At 34.0% G+C, this 20,998-nt stretch overlaps 1 protein-coding gene, 1 long non-coding RNA gene and 1 pseudogene across 2 annotated transcripts; 2 read left to right on the top strand and 1 right to left on the bottom strand.

Moving 5' to 3' along the window:
• Positions 1-978: 978 nt before the first annotated feature.
• LOC148771720 (uncharacterized) lies at positions 979-3,238 on the top strand. The gene is made up of 3 exons (XM_088815193.1): positions 979-1,211; positions 1,422-3,081; positions 3,212-3,238. The coding sequence occupies exons 1-3, from the start codon at positions 979-981 to the stop codon at positions 3,236-3,238; spliced, it is 1,920 nt and encodes a 639-aa protein (XP_088671319.1).
• Positions 3,239-3,539: 301 nt separating this feature from the next.
• On the top strand, positions 3,540-4,197 carry LOC148771719 (uncharacterized). The gene is made up of 3 exons (XR_016030516.1): positions 3,540-3,627; positions 3,736-3,828; positions 3,914-4,197. It is a non-coding gene; the product is annotated as an uncharacterized LOC148771719 (long non-coding RNA).
• Positions 4,198-17,823: 13,626 nt separating this feature from the next.
• LOC105976304 (uncharacterized) lies at positions 17,824-19,578 on the bottom strand (annotated as a pseudogene).
• Positions 19,579-20,998: the final 1,420 nt, after the last annotated feature.

Below are 20,998 nucleotides of genomic sequence, written 5' to 3'. Positions count from 1 at the left end.
CCTTGTGGTTTCAACTTGTTGCACTTTACCCCCTATCATATCAATATAGGCCTTTTACCTCCCTGTGGTTTGCACAATGTAGCGCCCGTCAGTATATCCGTTAAATGTTAACGGAGGATGGTTAATGTCTAAAATACCCTTCTAATTTCTTACAATTTACACGCCCTAACCACGACCCTCATACAGGTGGTAAATCGTTTCCCCCAAATTAACACAACTCACCCTAAATTCCCAAATTAACTCTTCTGGATTTCACAAGCTTCAATCGTATTCAACCAGTTCTTCGCAAGATTAGGGAGTTAGTGCTCAAATAATGTGATTACGACAATAGATGAACTAGGTGAAAGAAGGTGCTTGCACAATACATCGAATTGCGAAGGAGTCATGGAAGTTCCCAAGTTATTCATTTTAATTTCTTCTTCATCAATATTTATGCTGATTTTTGTTTTTATTTCGTTAAATAGAGATACCCAGGTTTTTTTGTCCACAATTTTCTTTTTTATGATATGGCTCGAATCCCTAATTTATCTGAGCGAAATACTGAAATTTTTTATTGGTCTCATGTTTTGGGTTCAGATTTTGCCCTTATTATATTGTTCGAATTGTCTCTTTTATGTCACTTTGTCTGCTTTCAATGTGTATTGTGGTCCCTGTTCGATTTTTTTATTCTTTGGAAGAATGGTCCCAATTTTGGACAAATTTTTATCCACTTGCAGTACATAATTAGCCATTACCTGGAACTTTTTTTATATTCTTTCAGCTCTAATTATGTACTCAATATTATGCATTATGTAATTTACCAATTTTGGACCAATTTAATCCACTTGCAGTACGTAATTAGCCATTATCTGGAACTTTTTTTTATATTCTTTCAGCTCTAATTATGTACTGAGTCTTATGCATTATGTAATTTTTTCTTATTATAGGAACCCTGTGACTATAGAATTCCATTATGGAGGAAATTTTATGTGGAAACCTATGATCAAGTATGTTGGAGGAATGGTGGAGTTTTTAGAAATTGAAGATAGAGCCACACTGTCTTATATGTACTTTGAGCAGTTGTATCACTCTCAATTGGGAATCAATGAGGGATGTTTGATCTACTATAGAGTGGCTGGTGAAACTTTAGATAGAGGTTTGAAAAAATTGAAGGGGGATGAGGATGTAATTCAGATGGTTACAGCTTATGAAGGCCTAGATGTCATTTGCATGTATGCATAAAATGTTGAAGAAAAAGATGGGAGAAATATTGATACAGAAGATGAAGATATTGATAAAGCTATTAATGAAGTGTTTGCAGAGATGTTTCCAGAAGCTAATGAACAAGAAACAAACCATCAAGAAGAACAACAAGAAGAAAATCAACAAGAAGAAGAAGATGATGATAGTGATGATGAAGATTATGAAGAAGATGAAGATAGACCACCATCTGAAGTCAGTAGTCATCCTAGCTGGTTTGAAGAAGGCCTGGAGGTCCCACATGATGATATTTTTATGACTGAAACTATTGGAAAAGAGGCAAGTAAAGGTCCTGATGTGCAAGTATGGTGGTCTGATTGTGGAGATCCTATGGAAGCTGAAGACATCTTGAATAGTGATGCTGAAGGTGAACAGTATGAGGAATTCAATGAGGCTACTGGCATGAAGAATCATGTTTTGTCTGTAGGGTTGAAGTTCTCCACACCACAACTTTTTAGAAAAGCTATGGTCAGATGGAATGTACTCAGAGGTCATGCTATCACCTACATAAAGAATGAGAACAAGAAAATAACTGCCAAGTGCAAGCAAGACTGTGGCTGGAGGATTCATGCACCACCTATTGGCAATACATCAACATTTCAGATCAAGTCATTCATATCAGAGCACAAGTGTGGGAGAGTACATGAAAATGGACATGTAAATTCCAGATTCTTAGCTGAAGAATATCTTGATGATTTGAGAGACAACCATGAAATAAAAGTAAAGTCCATGAAGAGAAAGGTAAGGAAAGACCTTAATGTTGATATCAGTATGTGGCAAGTCTATAGAGCCAAGCATAAAGTAAAGAAGCTTGTGGAGGGAGACATAGAGAAGGAATATGCACTGCTGAGAGACTACTGTGCAACAGTGCCACACCACAATCCAGGGAGTTGTTTCAAGATTCAAACTGCAGAAGCAAATAACAGAGGAACTCAACCTAGGTTCTTAAGGCTGTATGCTAGGTTGGCTGCACAAAAAAGTGGGTATTTAGCAGCATGTAGACCTATAGTGGGGTTAGATGGATGTTTCCTCAAAGGATCAGTGGGTGGTCAGCTTTTGAGTGCTGTTTGCAGAGATGGGAATGACAATCTCTTCCCACTTGCAATTGCTGTTGTAGAATCTGAGTGCAAACAGACTTGGTCATGGTTTCTGCTCCAATTACTCAATGATATGGGAAGTGTTCAACAAAGAGGGTGGGTGTTTATTTCTGACAGACAAAAAGGTCTAGTTGACACCATAAATGAACTCATGCCAAGTGTGGAGCACAGATACTGCATCAGACACATGTATGCCAATTTCAAAATGAAGTATAAAGGCAAAGAATTGAAGGATCTATTCTGGAAAGCAGCATCTACTGCAAACAAGAATGAATGGCAGTACTACATGAATGAGATAAAAAAGGCTGATCCACCAACTGTTGCTGAGAATCAAGAGGAAGGTCCTTGTGCATTTAAGTGGTTAATGAATGCTATTCCTCAAAACTGGGCCAGGTCACATTTCAGTCCAAGAGCTAAGTGTGATATACTTGTGAACAATATGAATGAAAGCTGGAATAACTACATCATAGATGCCAGAGATATGCACATCATTTCTATGCTGGAATGGATTAGAAAAGCTCTAATGATAAGGTTTCAAGTAAAAAGAAATGGTATGCTGAAGCATGTGGGAAAGCTTGGTCCTAATATCTTCAAGAAATTGGAGAAAATCAAAGAAGCCAGTGCTAATTGCTTTCCTACTTGGTCTGGGGGGATGCTATATGAAGTAGAGTGCCATGAGGGGCCTCATGTTAGACAATGCTCAGTTAATCTTGAAGAAAGAAGTTGCACCTGTAGGATGTGGGATGTGAGTGGACTGCCATGTAAGCATGCAATCAGTGCAATATATATGAACAAGCATCAACCAGAGGACTATGTGCATTCATGCTATACAAGGGAAGCTTATTTGGCCAGCTATAACTTTCAAATATGTCCAGTACCAGGAGAACATGATTATGTCATGACTGGATTGCCACAACTTCTGCCTCCAATTATTAAGAAACAACCAGGAAGACAAAAAAAGAAAAGAAACAAAACAGCTGATGAACAAGGCAACATAAATCCTTCTAAGGTTTCAAGAAAGAAATTGGCAGTGACATGTGCCAAGTGCCTCCAAACTGGACATAATAAAAGAGGATGCAAGGGAACAATGCATCCTAATTCTAAGTTGTTGAAGTTAATTTATTTACTTAATATGTACTTTTCATTTTCATATTATTTGGATAATACTAATTTTTTATCTATTCATTTATTGTAGGCAAAAAATCCCCAACCTCCCAGAGTTAAGAGGGCATCAGTTCCTACTGAAGTACCTGCAAACAGTGAAGGCATTTCTCAACCTGTTCCCTTTGAGGTATTTGTTTTGTTTCAATATTTTATCATTGAGTATTTTTTTTGTCTCAATATTTATCATTAAATATTTTAAAATTTATATATCTAACTAGATTTATTGTTTCTGCAGAATTCATTTGCACAAAGTCCTGCAATTCAAGTACCTGCAGCACTGCATTCAAGTCTCTCCTCCCAACCACCTTTATCACAGTCCACTTTTGAGGTTAGTTTGCATTTCACATTTATTTCATATTTCAATTAGACCTGATTTGCAAATATTTAACCACCTTTTATGTTTTTTGGTTTAGAATTTATTTTCCCAAACTACCTCTTCTCAACCAACATTACTGCATGGGCCTAATGGAGCATTGTTCCAGAGATCAAAAACAGCTCCAGTTGGTAGTAAAAAGCAGGGAAAAAGGCAAGTGAAAGGGAAGAAAAAACCAGTTTGGATGCCTTGATTCCAAACTGAGTTGAAGTAATTTTATGATTTTTATGTTTTCCATTGAGAGCCATGTTTTTATTAGTTAATCTAAACTGATCATTTTTTTGTTAGTTGGCTCAGTGGATCTTTTGTTGTCTGTTGAACAATGAACAAGTTGTTTGTTTGGTTATTTATTTTGGCCACTTATGCAAAACAATGTGTTGGTTTGTTGAAACAGCTGGAAAATGTTTTTTTGTTGGTGAATGTTAATTTTGCAGATTATATTTTGCAGATTATATTTTGTTAATTTTGCAAATTATTTGGCAATTGATATATGCAGTTTATGGAAACAGAGACATTAGTAGTCATTAGTAATAGCTTTTGATTTCAAAACTTACAAACAAGAATTGCAACTGAAATTAAATACAGAAAAAGACATCCAACCACCATTTGCTTCACCATTTCTTGTTTAGCTTCAAGAACTTGAACCCTAGTCTTTATGCCTACAACCATTTGCTCAATTCCCTCTCCAGCTCTAGCTGATGTTGTTCCAGTTGATATGCAATTGATTGAGTAGGGAGTGCACCATCCTTGAAAGCCACAATTTGAATCGGAGCACCCAAAATATAATCGACCCTTTGATGGCTTCTCAGTTTCAACAATTTTTATGACAACTTTTCTTCCACTAGAACATATCTTCCCGTGGTATCGTAGATCGACAGTTTCATAGTTGTTTGAAGAAGAAGACATCACAAAAAAAAGGGGGGGTGGGGGGTGTTGTTCTGCAGCAAAAAAAAATGAGAATTAGGGTTTAATTTGGAAAAGATGGTGGGGGTATTTATTGAAGAAGAAATGGTAAATATTGAATGGAAAGTGGTTGAAATGTGTAAAAATATTAATTTATGGTAAGAAAAACACAACCAAGTCATTTTCGAGCGAGTGAGATGCACTCTCCGTTAACATTTAACGGATATACTGACGGGCGCTACATTGTGCAAACCACAGGGAGGTAAAAGGCCTCTATTGATATGACAGGGGGGTAAAGTGCAACAAGTTGAAACCACAAGGGGGTAAAGTGCTATTTACCCTTTTATTTATTAATTTACTTATTTATTTCTTTTTACATTTTATATTTAATATTTTTTCAATTTTTTATTTATTTATTTTTTCTTACAGAATTAACTTGTGCTAAGCATTCTTACTTTCCGTATGGCATTAGGTCCGAGCTTTGCATTCTTACTTTCTTTTTGGCATTAACTTCGAGCTAAGCATTATTACTTTCTTATTGGCATTAGCTTTGAGCTAAGCATAGTTCAGTTCCTTTTGGAATTAGCTTGTGCTAAGCATTCTTACTTTCATTTTGGCATTAGCTTCGAGCTAAGTATTATTACTTTCCTTTTGACATATTCTTTGAGCTAAGCAAGATTCCTCTTCTTATGGAATTAGCTTGTGCTAAGCATTGTTACTTTCTATTAGCATTAGCCTCGAGCTAAGCATTGTTTCTCTCCTTATGGAATTAGTTTGTGCTAAGCATTCTTACTTTTATTTTGGCATTGCCTTCGAGCTAAGCATTATTCATCTTCTTATCGAATTAGCTTTTTATGTATTTATTTAGTTATTTTTATATTTTATTTTACTTTTACTTTATTTTTATTCTTTTCACTTATGGGATTAGCTTTGCTAAGCATTGTTTACTTTTTCGTTTCCCAATAGAGCTTAGCATTCTTACTTTCCTTTTGGCTTTAGCTTCAAGCTAAATATTATTACTTTCCTTGGGTCATTAGCTTCGAGCTAAGCATTGTTCCTCTCCTTATGCAATTAGGTTGTGCTAATCATTGTTTCTTTTCCTTTTGGCATTAGGTTCGATCGAGCTAAGCATTCTTCCTCTACTTATGGAATTAGCTTTTTATTTATTCATTTATCTTTTTATTTTATTTTTATTTTTAATTTTAATTTTTTTTAAATTTTATTTATTCTTTTTCATATGAGATTAGCTTGTGCTAAGCATTCTTACGTTTCGTTTGGCATTAGCTTCGAGCTTAGCATTATTATTTATCTTTTGGTATTAGCTTGGAGCTAAGTATTATTACTTTACTATTGGCATTAACTTTGAGATAAGAATAGTTCCTCACCTTATGGATTTAGCATGTGCTAAGCATTCTTACTTCCTTTTCGCATGAGCATTGAGCTAAGCATTGTTACTTTCCTTTTTTTGCATTAGATTCGATCTATGCATTATCACTTTCCTTTTGGCATTAGATTTGAGCTAAGCATTGTTCATGTCCGTATGAAATTAGCTTGTGCTAAGAATTCTTACTTTCTTTTTGGCATTAGCTTTGAGCTAAGAATTATCCCTCTCCTCGTGGAATTAGCTTGTGACAAGCATTCTTTCTTTCCGTTTGGCATTAGCTTCGAGCTACGCATTCTTCCTCTCCTTATGGAATTAGCTTATGCTAAGCATTCTTACTTTCGTTTCGGCATTAGCGTCTAGCTAAGCATTATTCCTCTTCTTGTGGAATTAACTTTTTATTTACATATTTATTTCTTTGTTTCTTTTTATATTTTATTTTAATACTATTTTCTATTTTTTTTTTAAATTAGTTTTTGTTTAATTTTTTTTTTATGGAATTAGCTTGTGCTAAGCATTATTACTTTATGTTTGGTATTAGATACGAATTTAAAATTCTTACTTTCCTCCTGGCATTAACTTCGAGCTAAGCATTATTTTTTTCCTACTAGCATTAACTTTGGGCTAAGCATAGTTCCTCTCCTTATGTAATTAGCTTCTTCTAAGCATTCCTACTTTCATTTGAGCATTAGCTAAGCATTATTCATCTCCTTATGGAATTAACATGTGGTAAGCATTCCTACTTTCATTTTGAGATTAGGTTTGAGCTAAGCATTCTTTCTTTTCGTTTGGCATTTGCTTCGAGCTACGCATTAATACGTTCCTCTTGGCATTTGCTTTGACCTAAGCATTATTCCTCTTCTTACGAAATTAGCTTGTCCTAAGCATTCTTACTTTCTCTTTGGCATTAGCTTTGAGCTAATCATTATTCCTCTTCTTATGGAATTAGCTTGTGCTAAGAATTCTTACTTTCCTTTTGGCATTAGCTTCGAGCTAAGCATTATTCCTATTCTTATGGAATTAAATTTTTACTTATTTATTTATTTCTTTATTTTTACGTATATCTTAATTTTATTTTTATAATTTTTAAATTATTTACTTTTTTAAAAAACAATGTTTTCTTATGGAATTAGCTTGTGCTAAGCATTCTTACTTTCTGTTTGGCATTAGGTACGAGCTTAGCATTCTTGCTTTCCTTTTGGCATTACCTTCGATCTAAGCATTATTACTTTCCTATCATCATTTTCTTTGAGCTAAGCATAGTTCATCTCCTTATGGAAATAGCTTGTGGTATGCATTCTTACTTTCAATTTGGCATTAGTTTCGAGCCAAGCATTCTTCATCTCCTTATGGAATTAACATGTGCTAAGGATTCTTACTTTCATTTTGGAATTAGTAATTTCCTTTTGGCATTTGCTTCGAGCTAAGCATTATTACTTTCCTTTTAGCATTTACTTTGTCCTAAGCATTATTACTCTTCTTATGAAATTAGCTTGTGCTAACCCTTCTTACATTCTCTTTGGCATTAGCTTTGAGGTAATCATTATTCCTCTCCTTATGAATTAGCTTGTGCTAAGCACTCTGATATGATCCAACCATGGATCGAGGTTATTGCCGAGCTGACCAAAGTGCAGACTCTCAGTGTGAATGTTGATGAGATGGCGGTGCCTAGAGAGATGCTTCAATCATTCTCTATACAGAGGTTGAACGCATTGGGACTTCAAGCTACAAAATACTCACGGTCATATCCACTTCAATGGCTGCTAGATAGTGTGTTTGGTGATGTGGTGCAGAGATGTGTAAGTTCGATACCAAACAGAGAGATCGATCTTGTTTACACTCCTTGTGATATTAGTCCGGATTCGAAGACGAATCCTTTTAAAGAGGGGGAGAATGATACGATCCGCACAAGCTCCAAGAAAAAGAATTGGAAGAAGAGAAAGCGAGTGAGATTAATGGAGCCGTTCGTGTTGGGATTAAAGAATAAGGGCTTGAATCAGGCCTTTGAAGAGTCCGTGGTTTGGAATTGGAAGAAAAGAAAGAGAAGAATTCGTTGGACAAGTCGAATTCCATGCATCCGACATTCTCGCCTATTCTGGCAGAGTTTACCATTCGAGTTGTAACTCTCGCATATGAAGTCCATTTAATCCAATTCAAAATGATTCGGAAAGCTAACTGAAAGATCTACAACTTTCATGTTTTGAGCGAAGAGATATTCGAAGTGGAACAGTGTTGAAATTGAGCTTTAATTGCATGCACGTGCACAACCCAATGTCGCGAGTTAAGAAGGGTGATCGAGAAGTCGACTTGAAGATCAAGTTATTTAATTTATTTATGCACGTTTTAATTTAGGATTTATTATGTTTTTATTATTTTAGAGTCTTTTATGGTTAGGATTTGCTTATTTATTTATTTCCTTATTATAGTTTAGGTAGGAGTCCTTTTCCTTGTGAAAAAAGACTCTTTTTAGACCTTATAAATAGGTTGCCAATTTGGCTTATTTGATAGGACGAATTTTGATGATTTAATTGAGAATATTCTCTTTGGTTCTTTAAGAACTCTTCGAACATATGGGTGGATTCCGTTTGTTCACCCCGACTTACCAATCGATCTTTCACAATCGATTGTGGCGTCTTCACATACCAAAGTTCTTGCCTCTTTATAGGCAACGGGTCGCGGTTCCACCCTTTGAATCTGTTTTTTTGGATGTTTTCGATCTTGCTTCCGCGTAAGGTATTAGGGTCTCGTAACAAGTTCTACGGGGTTCGTATCACACTCTTACTTACCTTTTGGCATAAGCCTCGAGCTAAGCATTGTTCCTCTCCTTATGGAATTAGCTTGTGCTCAGTTTTCTGACTTTCCTTTTGGTATTGGCTTAATGCTAAGTATTATTCAGCTCCTTATGTAATTAGCTTGTGCTACGCATTCTTACTTTCCTTTTGAGCATTAGCTTCGAGCTAAGCATAATTCATCTCCTTATTGAATAAGCTTCTGCAGAGCCTTCTTACTTTCCTTTTGGAATTAGATTTTAGCTAAGCATTATTAATATCCTTTTGGAAGTAGCTTTGAGCTAAGCATTGTTCCTCTCCTTATTGAATTAGCTTGTGCTCAGCATTCTTACTTTCCTTGTAGCATTAGCTTCAAGCTAAGCATTCTTCCTCTCCTTATGGTATTAGCTTTTGTTAAGAATTCTTTCTTTCCTTTTGGTATTAGCTTTTATCAAAGCATTATTAGTTTCCTTTTGGCCTTAGCTTTGAGCTAAGCATTGTTCCTCTCCTCAACGAATTAGCATGTGTTAAGCATTTTAACTTTCCTGTGTGCATTAGATTCAAGCTAAACATTATTCCTCTCCTTATTGAAATTTCTTGTGCTAATCATTCTTACTTTTCTTTTGGCATTCGCTTTGAGCGAAGCATTCTTACTTTCCTTTTGGCATTAGCTTAGAGCTAAGAATTATTCCTTCTCTTATGGAATTAGGTTGTGCTAAGCATTCTTCCTTTACGTTTGGCATTAGCTTCGAGCTAATCATTATAACTTTCCTTTTGTCATTGGCTTAATGCTAAGTATTATTCTGGTCCTTATGTAGTTAGCTTGTGCTATGCATTCATACTTTCCTATTGGGCATTAGCTCCGAGCAAAGCGTTATTCCTCTCCTTACGGAATAAGCTTGTGCAAAGCATTCTTACTTTCATTTTAACACTAGCTTGCAGAAAAGCATTCCTACATTTCATTTGGCATTAGCTTCGAGCTAAGCATTCTTCATCTCCTTATGGAATTATTTTTTGCCGAGCATTCTTACTTTTCTTTTGGCATTAGTTCCGAGCAAGCATTATTACTTTCCTTTTGGCATTAGCTTTGAGCTTAGCATTGTTCCTTTCCATATGCAATTAGCTTGTGCTAAACATTCTTACTTTTCTTTTGGAATTAGCTTTGAGCTAAGCATTATTCCTCTCCTTATGGAAATTTCATGGGTTAAGCACTCTTACTTTCATTTTGGCATTAGCTTCCAGTTAAGCATTATTACTTTCCTATTGGCATTTGCTTTTAGCTAAGCATAGTTCCTCTCCTTATGGAATTAACTTGTGATAAGCATTATTACTTTAGTTTTGGCTTTAGCTTGGAGCTAAGCATTATTCCTCTTGTTATGGAATCAGCTTGTGCTAAGCATTCTAACTTTAGTGTTGGCATTAGCTTCGAGCTAAGAATTATTTCTCTTCTTATGGAATCAGGCTTTTATTTATTTCTTTCTTTATATATTTTTTTTCTATTTTTTTTTTAAATTTGTTTTAAATTTTTTTAAATTTTATTTTTAATTGTTTTTCTTATGGAATTAGTTTGTACTAAGCATTCTTACTTTACGTTTGACATTAGATTTGAGTTAGCATTCTTACTTTCCTTTTGGCATTACGTTCGAGCTAAGCATTATTTCTTTCCTTTTGGCATTAGCTTTGATCTAAGCATAGTTCCACACCTTATGCAGTTAGCTTGTGATAAGTATTCTTTCTTTCCTTTAGGCATTAGCTTTAAGCTAAAGCAATTTGGTATTAGCTTGTGCTAAGCATTCTTACTCTGCTTTTGGCATTTGCTTCTAGCTAATAATTATGAATTTCCTTTTTGCATTAGCTTTGAGATCAGCATTATCCCTCTCCTTATGCAACTAGCTTGGGTATTCATTCTTACTTTTATTTTGGAATTATCTTCGAGCTAAGCATTCTTCCTCTCCTTATGGAATTAGCTTGTGCTATGCATTCTTACTTTAGTTTAGGCTTTAGCTTCGAGCTATGGATTCTTTATCTTCTTATGGAATTAGCTTTTTATTAACTAATTAATTTATTTATTTTCTTATTTATCTATTTATTTATTTATTTTATAATTTACTTTTAATTTTTTTTTTTTTTTATAGGATTAACTTGTCCTGAGCATTCTTACGTTCTCTTTGACATTAGCTTCGCGCTAAGTATAATTACTTTCGTTTTGGCATTAGATTTGAGCTAAGCATCATTACTTTCCTTTTGGCATTAGCTTCGAGCTAAGAATTCTTCCTCTCCTTATGGAATTAGCTTGTGGTAAGCATTCTTACTTTAGTTTTGACATTAACTTTGAGCTGAGAATTATTCCTCTTCTCATGGAATTAGCTTTTTATTTATTTATTTCTATTTACATTTTATTTTTATTTTATAATTAATTTTTTTTTAATTTTTTTAATTTTTTTTATTATTTTTTCTGTTTTGGAATTATCTTGTACTAAGCATTCTTACTTTCCGTTTGGCATTAGCTTCGAGCTTTGCATTCTTACTTTCCTTTTGGCATTAGTATCGAGCTAAGAATTATTACTTTCCTATTGATATTAGCTTTGACATAAGCATAGTTCCTCTCCTTGTGGAATACGATTGTGCGAAGCATTGTTACATTCCTTTTGGCATTAGGTTCTAGCTAAGCATTCTTCATCTCCTTTTGGAATTACCTAGTGCTAAGCATTTATACTTGCTTTTGGGAGCTTGAACATAGTTGGGATAATCCTCGTGGGATCGATACATGGACTTAAAAATACACTTTATTACTTGTACGATATGTGCACTTGCATGTAGGTATTTCAACCAACAAGCATTCTACCTCTTCATATGGAATTGGCTTTTGCTAAGCATTCTTACTTTCCTTCTAGCACTAGCTTCGAGCTAAGCATTATTATTTTCCTTTTTGCATAAGTTTTCAGCTAAGCATTGTTCCTCTCCTTATGACTTAGCTTGTGCTAAGCATTCTCACTTTCCTTTTGCCATTACCTTCGAGCAAAGCAATCTCTCTCTCCTCTTGGATTTAGCTTGTCCTAAGCATTCTTACTTCCTTTTTGCATTAGTTTTGAGCTAAGCATTCTTCCTCTCCTTATTTAATTAGCTTGTGCTATGCATTCTTACTTGAGTTTTAGCATTAGCTTCGAGCTAAGCATTATTCCTCTTCTTATGGGATTAGGTTTTTATTTATTTATTTATTTTTATATTTTGTTTTTATTTTATTTTTAATTTTTTTTAAGGTAAATTACATCCACACCCCTGAGGTATGCTTCAATTCTTTAAGGTCTCTGTGGTATCGATAATTATTTTCACCCCTTTGAAACGTAGTTATAAACTCTAATGAGATAATGCATTGGATACGTTATTACGGTAGAGTTCTAACGGACTATTTATTTCAGGAAGAGGTGAAGACAACAAAGAGTTATGGGTGATTTAAGAAATATTGGGGGAGCCATGTCACCCCATAACTCCCCATAACTATATGTTATCTCCAGCCCTAGCTAAAAGTAATAGTCCATTAGAACCCTATCTCAATAATATATCAAAAGCATTATCCCGTTAGAGTTTCTAACTACGTTTCAGGGGGTGAGTGTAATTATCGATACCATAGGGACCTTAAAATTATTTAAGCATACCTCAGTGGAGTGGGTGTAATTTACTCCTTTTTAATTTTTTTTTAAAGCATTATTGCTTTCCTTTTGACATTAACTTTGAGCTGAGCCTTATTCATTTCCTTATGGAAATTTCTTGTCCTAAGCATTCTTACTTTCCTTTTGGCATTAGCTTCGAGCTAAGCATTCTTACTTTCCTTTAGGCATTAGCTTCGAGCTAAGCATTATTTCTCTCCTTATGGAATTAACTTGTGCTAAGCATTGCAACTTTCCTTTTGTCATTAACACCGGGCTAATCATAATTCCTCTTCTTAAGGAATTAGCTTGTGCTAAGCATTCCTACTTTCCTTCTGGCATTACCTTCGAGCTAAGCATTATTCCTCTTCTTATGAAATTATCTTGTGCTAAGCATTCTAACTTTCCTTTTGACATTAACTTGTAACTAAGCATTCTTACTTTCCTTTTGGCTTTAGCTTCGAGCTAAGCATTCTACCTCACCTTATGGAATCAGTTTTTAGTACAATCAATTATAACCTACATATTAAAGCTTCCATTATCTTGTATTCTTTACAAATGATTGTACGAACTTGAAATGAAACATTGAAAAAATTAAATAGAAATATCAAAATGCATAAATGTACATATTTTTATTTAACATTACATTAGCAATTTGAACCTACCGTTTATCCAACAGGTGAATTAATTGTTAGTTTAGCTATATTAAACAGTAGCTTTAAATACATAATATAATTTAGAATTAAAATATATTTCAGCATAATATTAAATAAAAATTTATATTTTTTATTATATAAATTATATTATTGCATACATCTATTATTTTATGCTTTTGTACAGAATAATATAATATAATTTATTAATTATTTTAAATACATATTAAAAAATTAATAAAAACGTAATAATAATTAATAACAATTTGTGAATAATTTCTAAATAGTTTTTGGTTTTACAATAATTCAATAATTGACCAGATGAATGTGTAGTATATGATAGAAAAAAAAGGGAGGCAAAAGATTACCAAAAATGGAGAAAAAAATTGAAGAAGAGACATGTAGTGGAGCAGTTTCATGGAGTGGCGAACCACCAGATAATTCCACTCTCTCTCTGATCTAAAAAATTAATCAAACCCACTCGTCCTCATAAATTAACTGTCACTCATGGACCGGTAGTTCAGACCACCACTTGTAACACCCCGCATTTTCGGTAAAATATTATTATCTTATTTTACCACATTTATGTGCATATTTATGAAATTAGAATTTATAATAATTCTTGCATGGTTAGTATATACGTGAATTATGTGATTATGTGAATTATGTGATTATGTGAATTATGTGATTATGTGAAATATATGATTATGTGAATTATGTGATTACGTGAATTATGTGCTTAGGAAGTCTTTTGAGATATTATGTCAAAATAAATTATTTTTCATAAACTAGAATTTTATTCTTGCATATGAAATTAAGTGAGCATTTTATCATATTTATGCATTCACAAAATTTTAGAAAAATAAATTTCTCATGCATTTGAGGATTTTTAATTAGTGTAGAAAATTAGAAAATCCTCACCTCGTTTTTGTTGAATTTTTGGACATCACACACACACACACACACACACACACACACACACACACACACACACACACACACACACACACACACACACACACACACACATGATTTAAAAATTTGCATATTAATTAAGAAAAGACATGCATTAGAGTGGTTATACTTTGAGCATAGAAAGAAATACCTAAAGCTAACATCTCTACTCTCTAGACTAGGCTTGCTTTTCAACTATCACACACCACTTTTAGTAGACCAAAGGTCTTTCTTCTTCATCTCCCCTTCATTTTTCGGCAGCCATAACACCACCACCATAGCCACCATTTTCTCAAGCTTGAACCACCCAAGAACCACTACCACTTCAATTTTCAAAAATTGCGAAATCACCCCCCACAAAAAGATGTATTTCCCTTTCTTCTCCATTGGCTTTGAACTCTCCAAAAACTCTAAACATCAAATGCACAAGATCAAAATACACTCTCCACCTCTAATCACTATCTATAAGTTCAAAGTATCCTTCTATTTCAATAGAAGAAGAATTTTCGGCCAAGGCTAAGTAAGCTTCCTTCTTCCTCTTCTTTCTTCTTTTTTTGCGAAAAGAGCCAAGTTGTTCTTCATCCAAGTTCTTCTTGTTCTTTTTCTTCTTTTCTTAATATATAATCTAACTCTTAATCTCTTCTTGTATTAGAGATAAAAGAGCTAACAAATCCTTCCCCTAAAGAGTGGAGGTGAGAATTCTTGAATTCTTGCTCAAACATGCAACACCACTAGTACTTTCGGTTTTTATGTGATTTAATTGTTTATTATTACCTATTATGTGATTATATGGCTTAGATTATGAATGCATGTTAGTGTTTTGAAAATATAACTTTGTTCTTGAAGTTTTAAGTTTTTTCGAAAATTTGGGGAAAAATGCTTAAATTGCTTATTTGGCTTAATTAGTGCCTTGCATGTGTTAATCTAGTATTTGATTGTTGATTAGTGGAAAGAAAATGAATTTTTGGCCTAGCCATGAAACTTCCGGATTTTTTGGGGAAAAATTCTTAAATTGCTTATTTGGCTTAATCAGTGCCTTGCATGTGTTAATCTAGTGTTTGATTGTTGATTTGGGAAAATAAATTGATTTTTGGCTTAACTACGAAACTTTCAAATTTTTGAGGTAAAGTTGCTTAAAGTTGCTTATTTGGTTTATTTGATATCTTGCATGTGTTGATCTTGTGTTGATTGTTGTTTTAAGGCCTTGCATGTTAAGATTTGGTGATTGATTGTTGATTTAAGGTCTTGCATGTTAAGATCTAGTGATTGATGATTGATCTAAAGCCTTGCATGTTAAGATCTAGTGTTTCTATGAAAAATGATGAAAGAACTGAGAATTTGTGCTAACTTGATTTAAAATACTCTTGCATGTGTAGATCTAGTGTATTTACTTGAATAAATGTAAAGATGGAAGTCTTGAATTTTATTCTTGTAAAAAATGTTAGATTTTGAGAATTCTTGAATATAAATTGTCTTTGCATGTTAAAATTTCGGTTACTTTTATGTTTTTATGGCTAAATGGTTTTATGAAATTTTATATGTAATTTTCTATGTGCTCTTGCTTGCTTATGTGGATCATTGGGTGTGAGGAGGAGAGAAGGGTAAGTAGAAGGGTGCATGTGTGGGTGTATTAGTGTCATGAATTTTAAAAAAGTAAAAATATGATGGAAAGTCTTTCGAGGTTACGGTAAATATCCCGAGTACGCCGAGTCGGTACCGTAGGGCCTAGGGGTGGTTTGATTCCACGTAGATAGACGGATTCGAAATATATGAGGTTATTTACCGGGAACTTAGATTGATTCTTCCGAAGGGATTCCCGACGATTTTTCATGTCATGCATGTTGCATTATGGTGTTGAGGATATAGATGGGAAATCTCACTCTATGGTCTTGGGATCGTAGGGTTATAAAGGTGGGAGATTCTCATCCTATAATCTTCAATACGGGTCATGGCATAGGGTTATAAATGTGGGATATTCTCACTCTATGGTCTTGGGATCATAGGGTTATGAAAGTGGAAATTTATCTCACTCTATGCGTGTGACAATTATGTGATGAAGAACGCCGACGAAAAAGGGAAGTATATGATTGCTTTAATTTATGTTGCATGTCCATGTATATATATATATATATATATATATATATATATATATATATATATATATATATATATATATATATATATATATATATATATATATATATATATATATATGTATGCTCTATGTGTTATGTGTATTCGATAATACTTCAAGATTCTCATTGAGTCCTCAAAGGCTCATATAGGTGTTGTATGTTTGTAGGTATACCCGATTTGGAGCCCGAGGAGTGAAGTTGGGAATCGAGCTCGAGAATCGGAAGGAGATCGTATGGAGGGGTTGTGGATTTTGTTGGCTCTTAACTTAGTTATGTGGTTTTATTTGTATAATATGCTTGTAAAAACTTTTGATACGGTTTTATGTATTTTCTACCGTTCGCTTCCTCCTAATCGGTGAAAACTATTAAAAGACTATATGTGTAATAGTAATTAGGATTACCCTATTTTGGATATTTAATCGGTAATCCGTAGTATTTTGTAAACGAAAGCGAATTTTACTATCTATGTGCATGCACACTTTTCGGCTAGTAACCTCTTCGTGTTTTGTCTCGATGTTTGGAAATTATTCTCATATAGGTCCTCTGCTCATAAAATCATGAAATTTTACGAGTCTCTGCATCTCTCCGTCCTCATAATTTTGATAGGCCTTTTGTATGATTTGGGTAAGTATTTAATTAGTTATGATTTACTTATCACTATTGTACTGAAACAGAGGCATTCGACTGTTTTCTGGTATAACTGGAGTTTTACTCACTCAAATGCATTTTTTCCACTTGGAAAATGTTTTAAACTTATTTTTCTGCCTTGGGGTAAAATGTGGTAGTTTTTGGGCCAGTGAGGAATTTATTACAAATTTTCAAAACTCCCTTCCATGTTCTGGATTTTAAACTGAGTGACTGTGCCATTTTATTTATTTCACCCAAATGGCCAAAAATCTTTCAAAACAATTTTAACTGAGTGATTTAGACCCATCTTAGATGGTATGGTATTATATTGGGGCCATTTGCATGAGTATTTTAATAGGAATTAATTTTTAAAGTTTCTGCACTGAATCTGTCCGAACATGCATTAAGTCCATCATGCCTAGTTATTTTCTAGTCTTGCATGTAGCATGTAGTTGTGTTAATTGTTTGATTAGGGTTTAGTATAGTTTGACCTCTCTCCCACTTATTTAAAAAGAAAAAAAATTACATAAATTTATATCCATAATAATCATTTTTAAAAAGTCTTCCGCTGAGATTACATATAATAAAAGTAATCGAGAGAGGGGTGTCACACCATTTTACTTTCAAATTTCAATCATCACACCCACACTCTTCTTCTTATTAATACTAGTACCTTGACCCGTGCGTTGCACGGTGGATTGTTTCCAAAATTAAATAAAAAAATTAGTTTAAATAATTGACATGCAAAACGGGCATACGCAAGAGAATGTTATAATAAAAAATAAAGTAACAACAAACAATATACAAACATAAATTGTTGTAAATACAAATATACTTGCAAGAACATAAATAAAACAACTTTGGGTGAAAAGATTGTCGTTCTTAATGCATAGCAAAGTATAACATAACAACAACATCTTCAAAGCGTTGAATCCACCTTCACATGATGTACAATAATTTTAAAATGTGTTAATGATGCAAATGTTAATTGTGCATAATAATTAATGTGAATAATATACTTAGTTACCTGATATTTTGGAATACTTCTTTATAAACAAACATTTATTGTACTGTTGGAAGTATTTCCTTCTTTGTCAACTATAAGTATTTTCAAACTATTTCGAGCGGTAACCCTTGAAACAACAACATACAGTTGTCCATGAGAGAAAATGGGCTTTGAAAGATATAGACCAACACATTTCAGTGACTGCCCTTGACTTTTATTTATTGTCATAGCAAATGTAAGAGCAATAGGGAATTGTGGACGTTGATGGAATCCTCTTGTCTAATGGGGTTAACGACAATCTTGGTATGAAGGCTTTATCTCCAATATTTGAACCTGATATAATTTCTGCTTCTAGAACTCGATTTCCTAATCGAGTAATTAACAATCTTGTACCATTACACAAACCACTTGTCTGGCCAATATTCCTCAACAACATAACAGGGACACCAATTTTCAACTTTAACTCATGGTTTGGAAGACCTGAAGATGTAATGGTATTCATAAATTCTGGTGTATATATGTCATTATGTACGAAGGAACTCTCATTGGCAGTAACATGGACTATCAAAACTAAGATACGTCATTTCATCACCCGGAATCAAAGATAGCATATAGATGTTTACCATGTCAACAATTTTATTTGTAGGCGCCAATATAGCTCTCTCCTGTAAATAACTAGAATCTTTGACATTGGCCATGAGGTTTGGATACGTAGATTCCGCAATAGAAGCTATATGATCACCTGATGATTGTATGAGTCGTTCTTCAGGAATCTCAATTTTTGTCACCCCATCATTAGCTTCACCAGCAACACCATCACCTATACTCAACATCGAATCTGAAAATTTCTTCACATCAGTGCAATCAAAATTGTTCGAACAAAGCCGCATATTTTTCGTCAATTTTAATACTTTACAGTCATACCACAAATATGAAGATTTTATGCTTGCAGACACAATTTCTTGTCTTGTTCCTTTTGGAATGAAAGGTAGGATTTGTCTAAAATCACCCACAAAAACAACTATTTTCCCACCAAATGGCTTGTTCTTACTATCATGAACAGAGTGCTTTAATATATCCCTGAAACTCTTATCCACGGTCTCAAAGCAATACGTGTGAGTCATTGGCGCTTCATCCCAAATGATCAACTTCGCCTTGATTATTTGATCAGCCAAAGGAGTGTCACACTTAATGTTGCAAGTTGATTCATCATCAATGTTGAAAGAAATTGCAAACCTAGAGTGTGCAGTTCTTCCACCTGGAATCAACAAAGTTGCTATCCCTCTTGAAGCTACTGACAACACTATTTCACCCTTTGATCTTAATGCTGCCAAAGGTGTTCTCCAAATAAATGTCTTACCAGTACCCCCGTAACCGTAAAGGAAAAACAAACCTCCACGTTTCTCATTTATACAAAGCATAATATTATCATGTATCATCTTTTGTTCGTCATTAAGACTTGAGAACAATCTAGCATGTTCGGTAGCTAATTCACTTTTGTCGTAATTCATTTCATCATAGATAAGTGTGTTTTGAACTTGGGTTATAAGAGACATAGTTGGGAAAGGCATTGTGGGAAAATCTGAGAGGCTTCTATTACTACTTCGTAAAATAGTTTCTATTTCCGCAAGTCATCTTCATCAAGCTGCAAATGTGTTATATATAAATCGGCGTTTTGCAATTAAATACATTTCAAGAAAAAAAATACTGTATAAACATATAATATATTAGCAATAAATGAAATATTACCTTCACGCCGATGTAACCTTTTTTGCCTACGTAAATATCATCGCTTAAGTAACGCCACGTTTTTTCCCAGACAATTCCTGGTCGTGCATCTGACTCGACAACAATAATATTGAGAACATATGTCGCAGGTACGTGCCAGATCCCCAACTGCTTGCTTCTTCAATACTGTCTATGTACTCTCTGTCATCATCTAACATACCAATTGCAAAGCAAGTATCTCTAAATGTAGGGTAAACTACATTATCGACGGTTCTTAACTCAATATAAGAAGAAGGCCATTTTAGCCGTATTGAGCAAGATTCTTAAATAATATACCTCGCCACTCCCTGGAGGTATATAATGAACTCTCCTCACTATATATACTGTTTGCGTGCATCCATGCGAGAAACTTGGATTGGTGTACATGTGGCCTTTCCATAACTGATTCAATAGGGTTATCATCACCAAAAAACTACAATCTGTTCATCAGGCAGGTGAATAGGAAAACGTTCAACAGACGGTTCCCTGAAATGAATATCAAAGGAAAATAGTCTCCACACTGCTTCACACGGTGATAAGTATCTACAATCAAAGTACGACTTGATTTCATCAAAATCTTCTGACCCAGTCTTGTCTGATCCGGTTTCATAAAAACTAGCAGTAATGCGATCATTACCTTTGTTGACATACTTGAAAAGATACTTAATTGACCTGGATTGGTTGCACCACTCGACATTAATATGGGCATTGTACCTTTTTAAGAGATATGGATTGTAAGGCACAACAAATCTATTATTCACAACATTTTTGCCTTTTTTGACCACATTTCCATTATCTCTTCTTCGGTAGAGTGGATAGCCATCTTCATCAGTTAGTAAAGATGAAGGGTGAAAAAAGGATGACAAACAACTGAAGTTAATTAGCACATAAAAGAAGACAACATGTTAAGAAATAGGGTGACATCAGAAATTTTGTTAGTATGAGGAAATGAAAAATGGTGCAGAATTTTGAGATTAATCTTAATTAACACATAAGAACGTATGGGTAGAAGGGAAAAGTTATTCCCACGTTCATTAATTGTGGAACAACCGTTGGTGTAATGGTAAATGTTGTTGCCATGATGTTCATGAGAGTGTTCAGCTTAAAGAATTTTTATTTTTTTTGTTTAAAAGTTTTTGTTTTTTTTCGGGGGCATGTAACTAATGTAACTATATTTTTGAAAGCATGATAAAATTTTGTAATATAGTGGGGTGGAGGTTTATTTTGACGTGGGAAATCATGGGCATGTGCATATTCTTAGTTCACATTTTCTTCATTTTTTCT

Source organism: Erythranthe guttata, chromosome 3 (assembly GCF_056151865.1).
Source record: "Erythranthe guttata isolate IM_541 chromosome 3, IM_541, whole genome shotgun sequence".
Classification (NCBI taxonomy): domain Eukaryota; kingdom Viridiplantae; phylum Streptophyta; class Magnoliopsida; order Lamiales; family Phrymaceae; genus Erythranthe; species Erythranthe guttata.
Note: the sequence above shows the minus strand (reverse complement) of the source record. Positions and strands in the feature narration are given on the sequence as shown.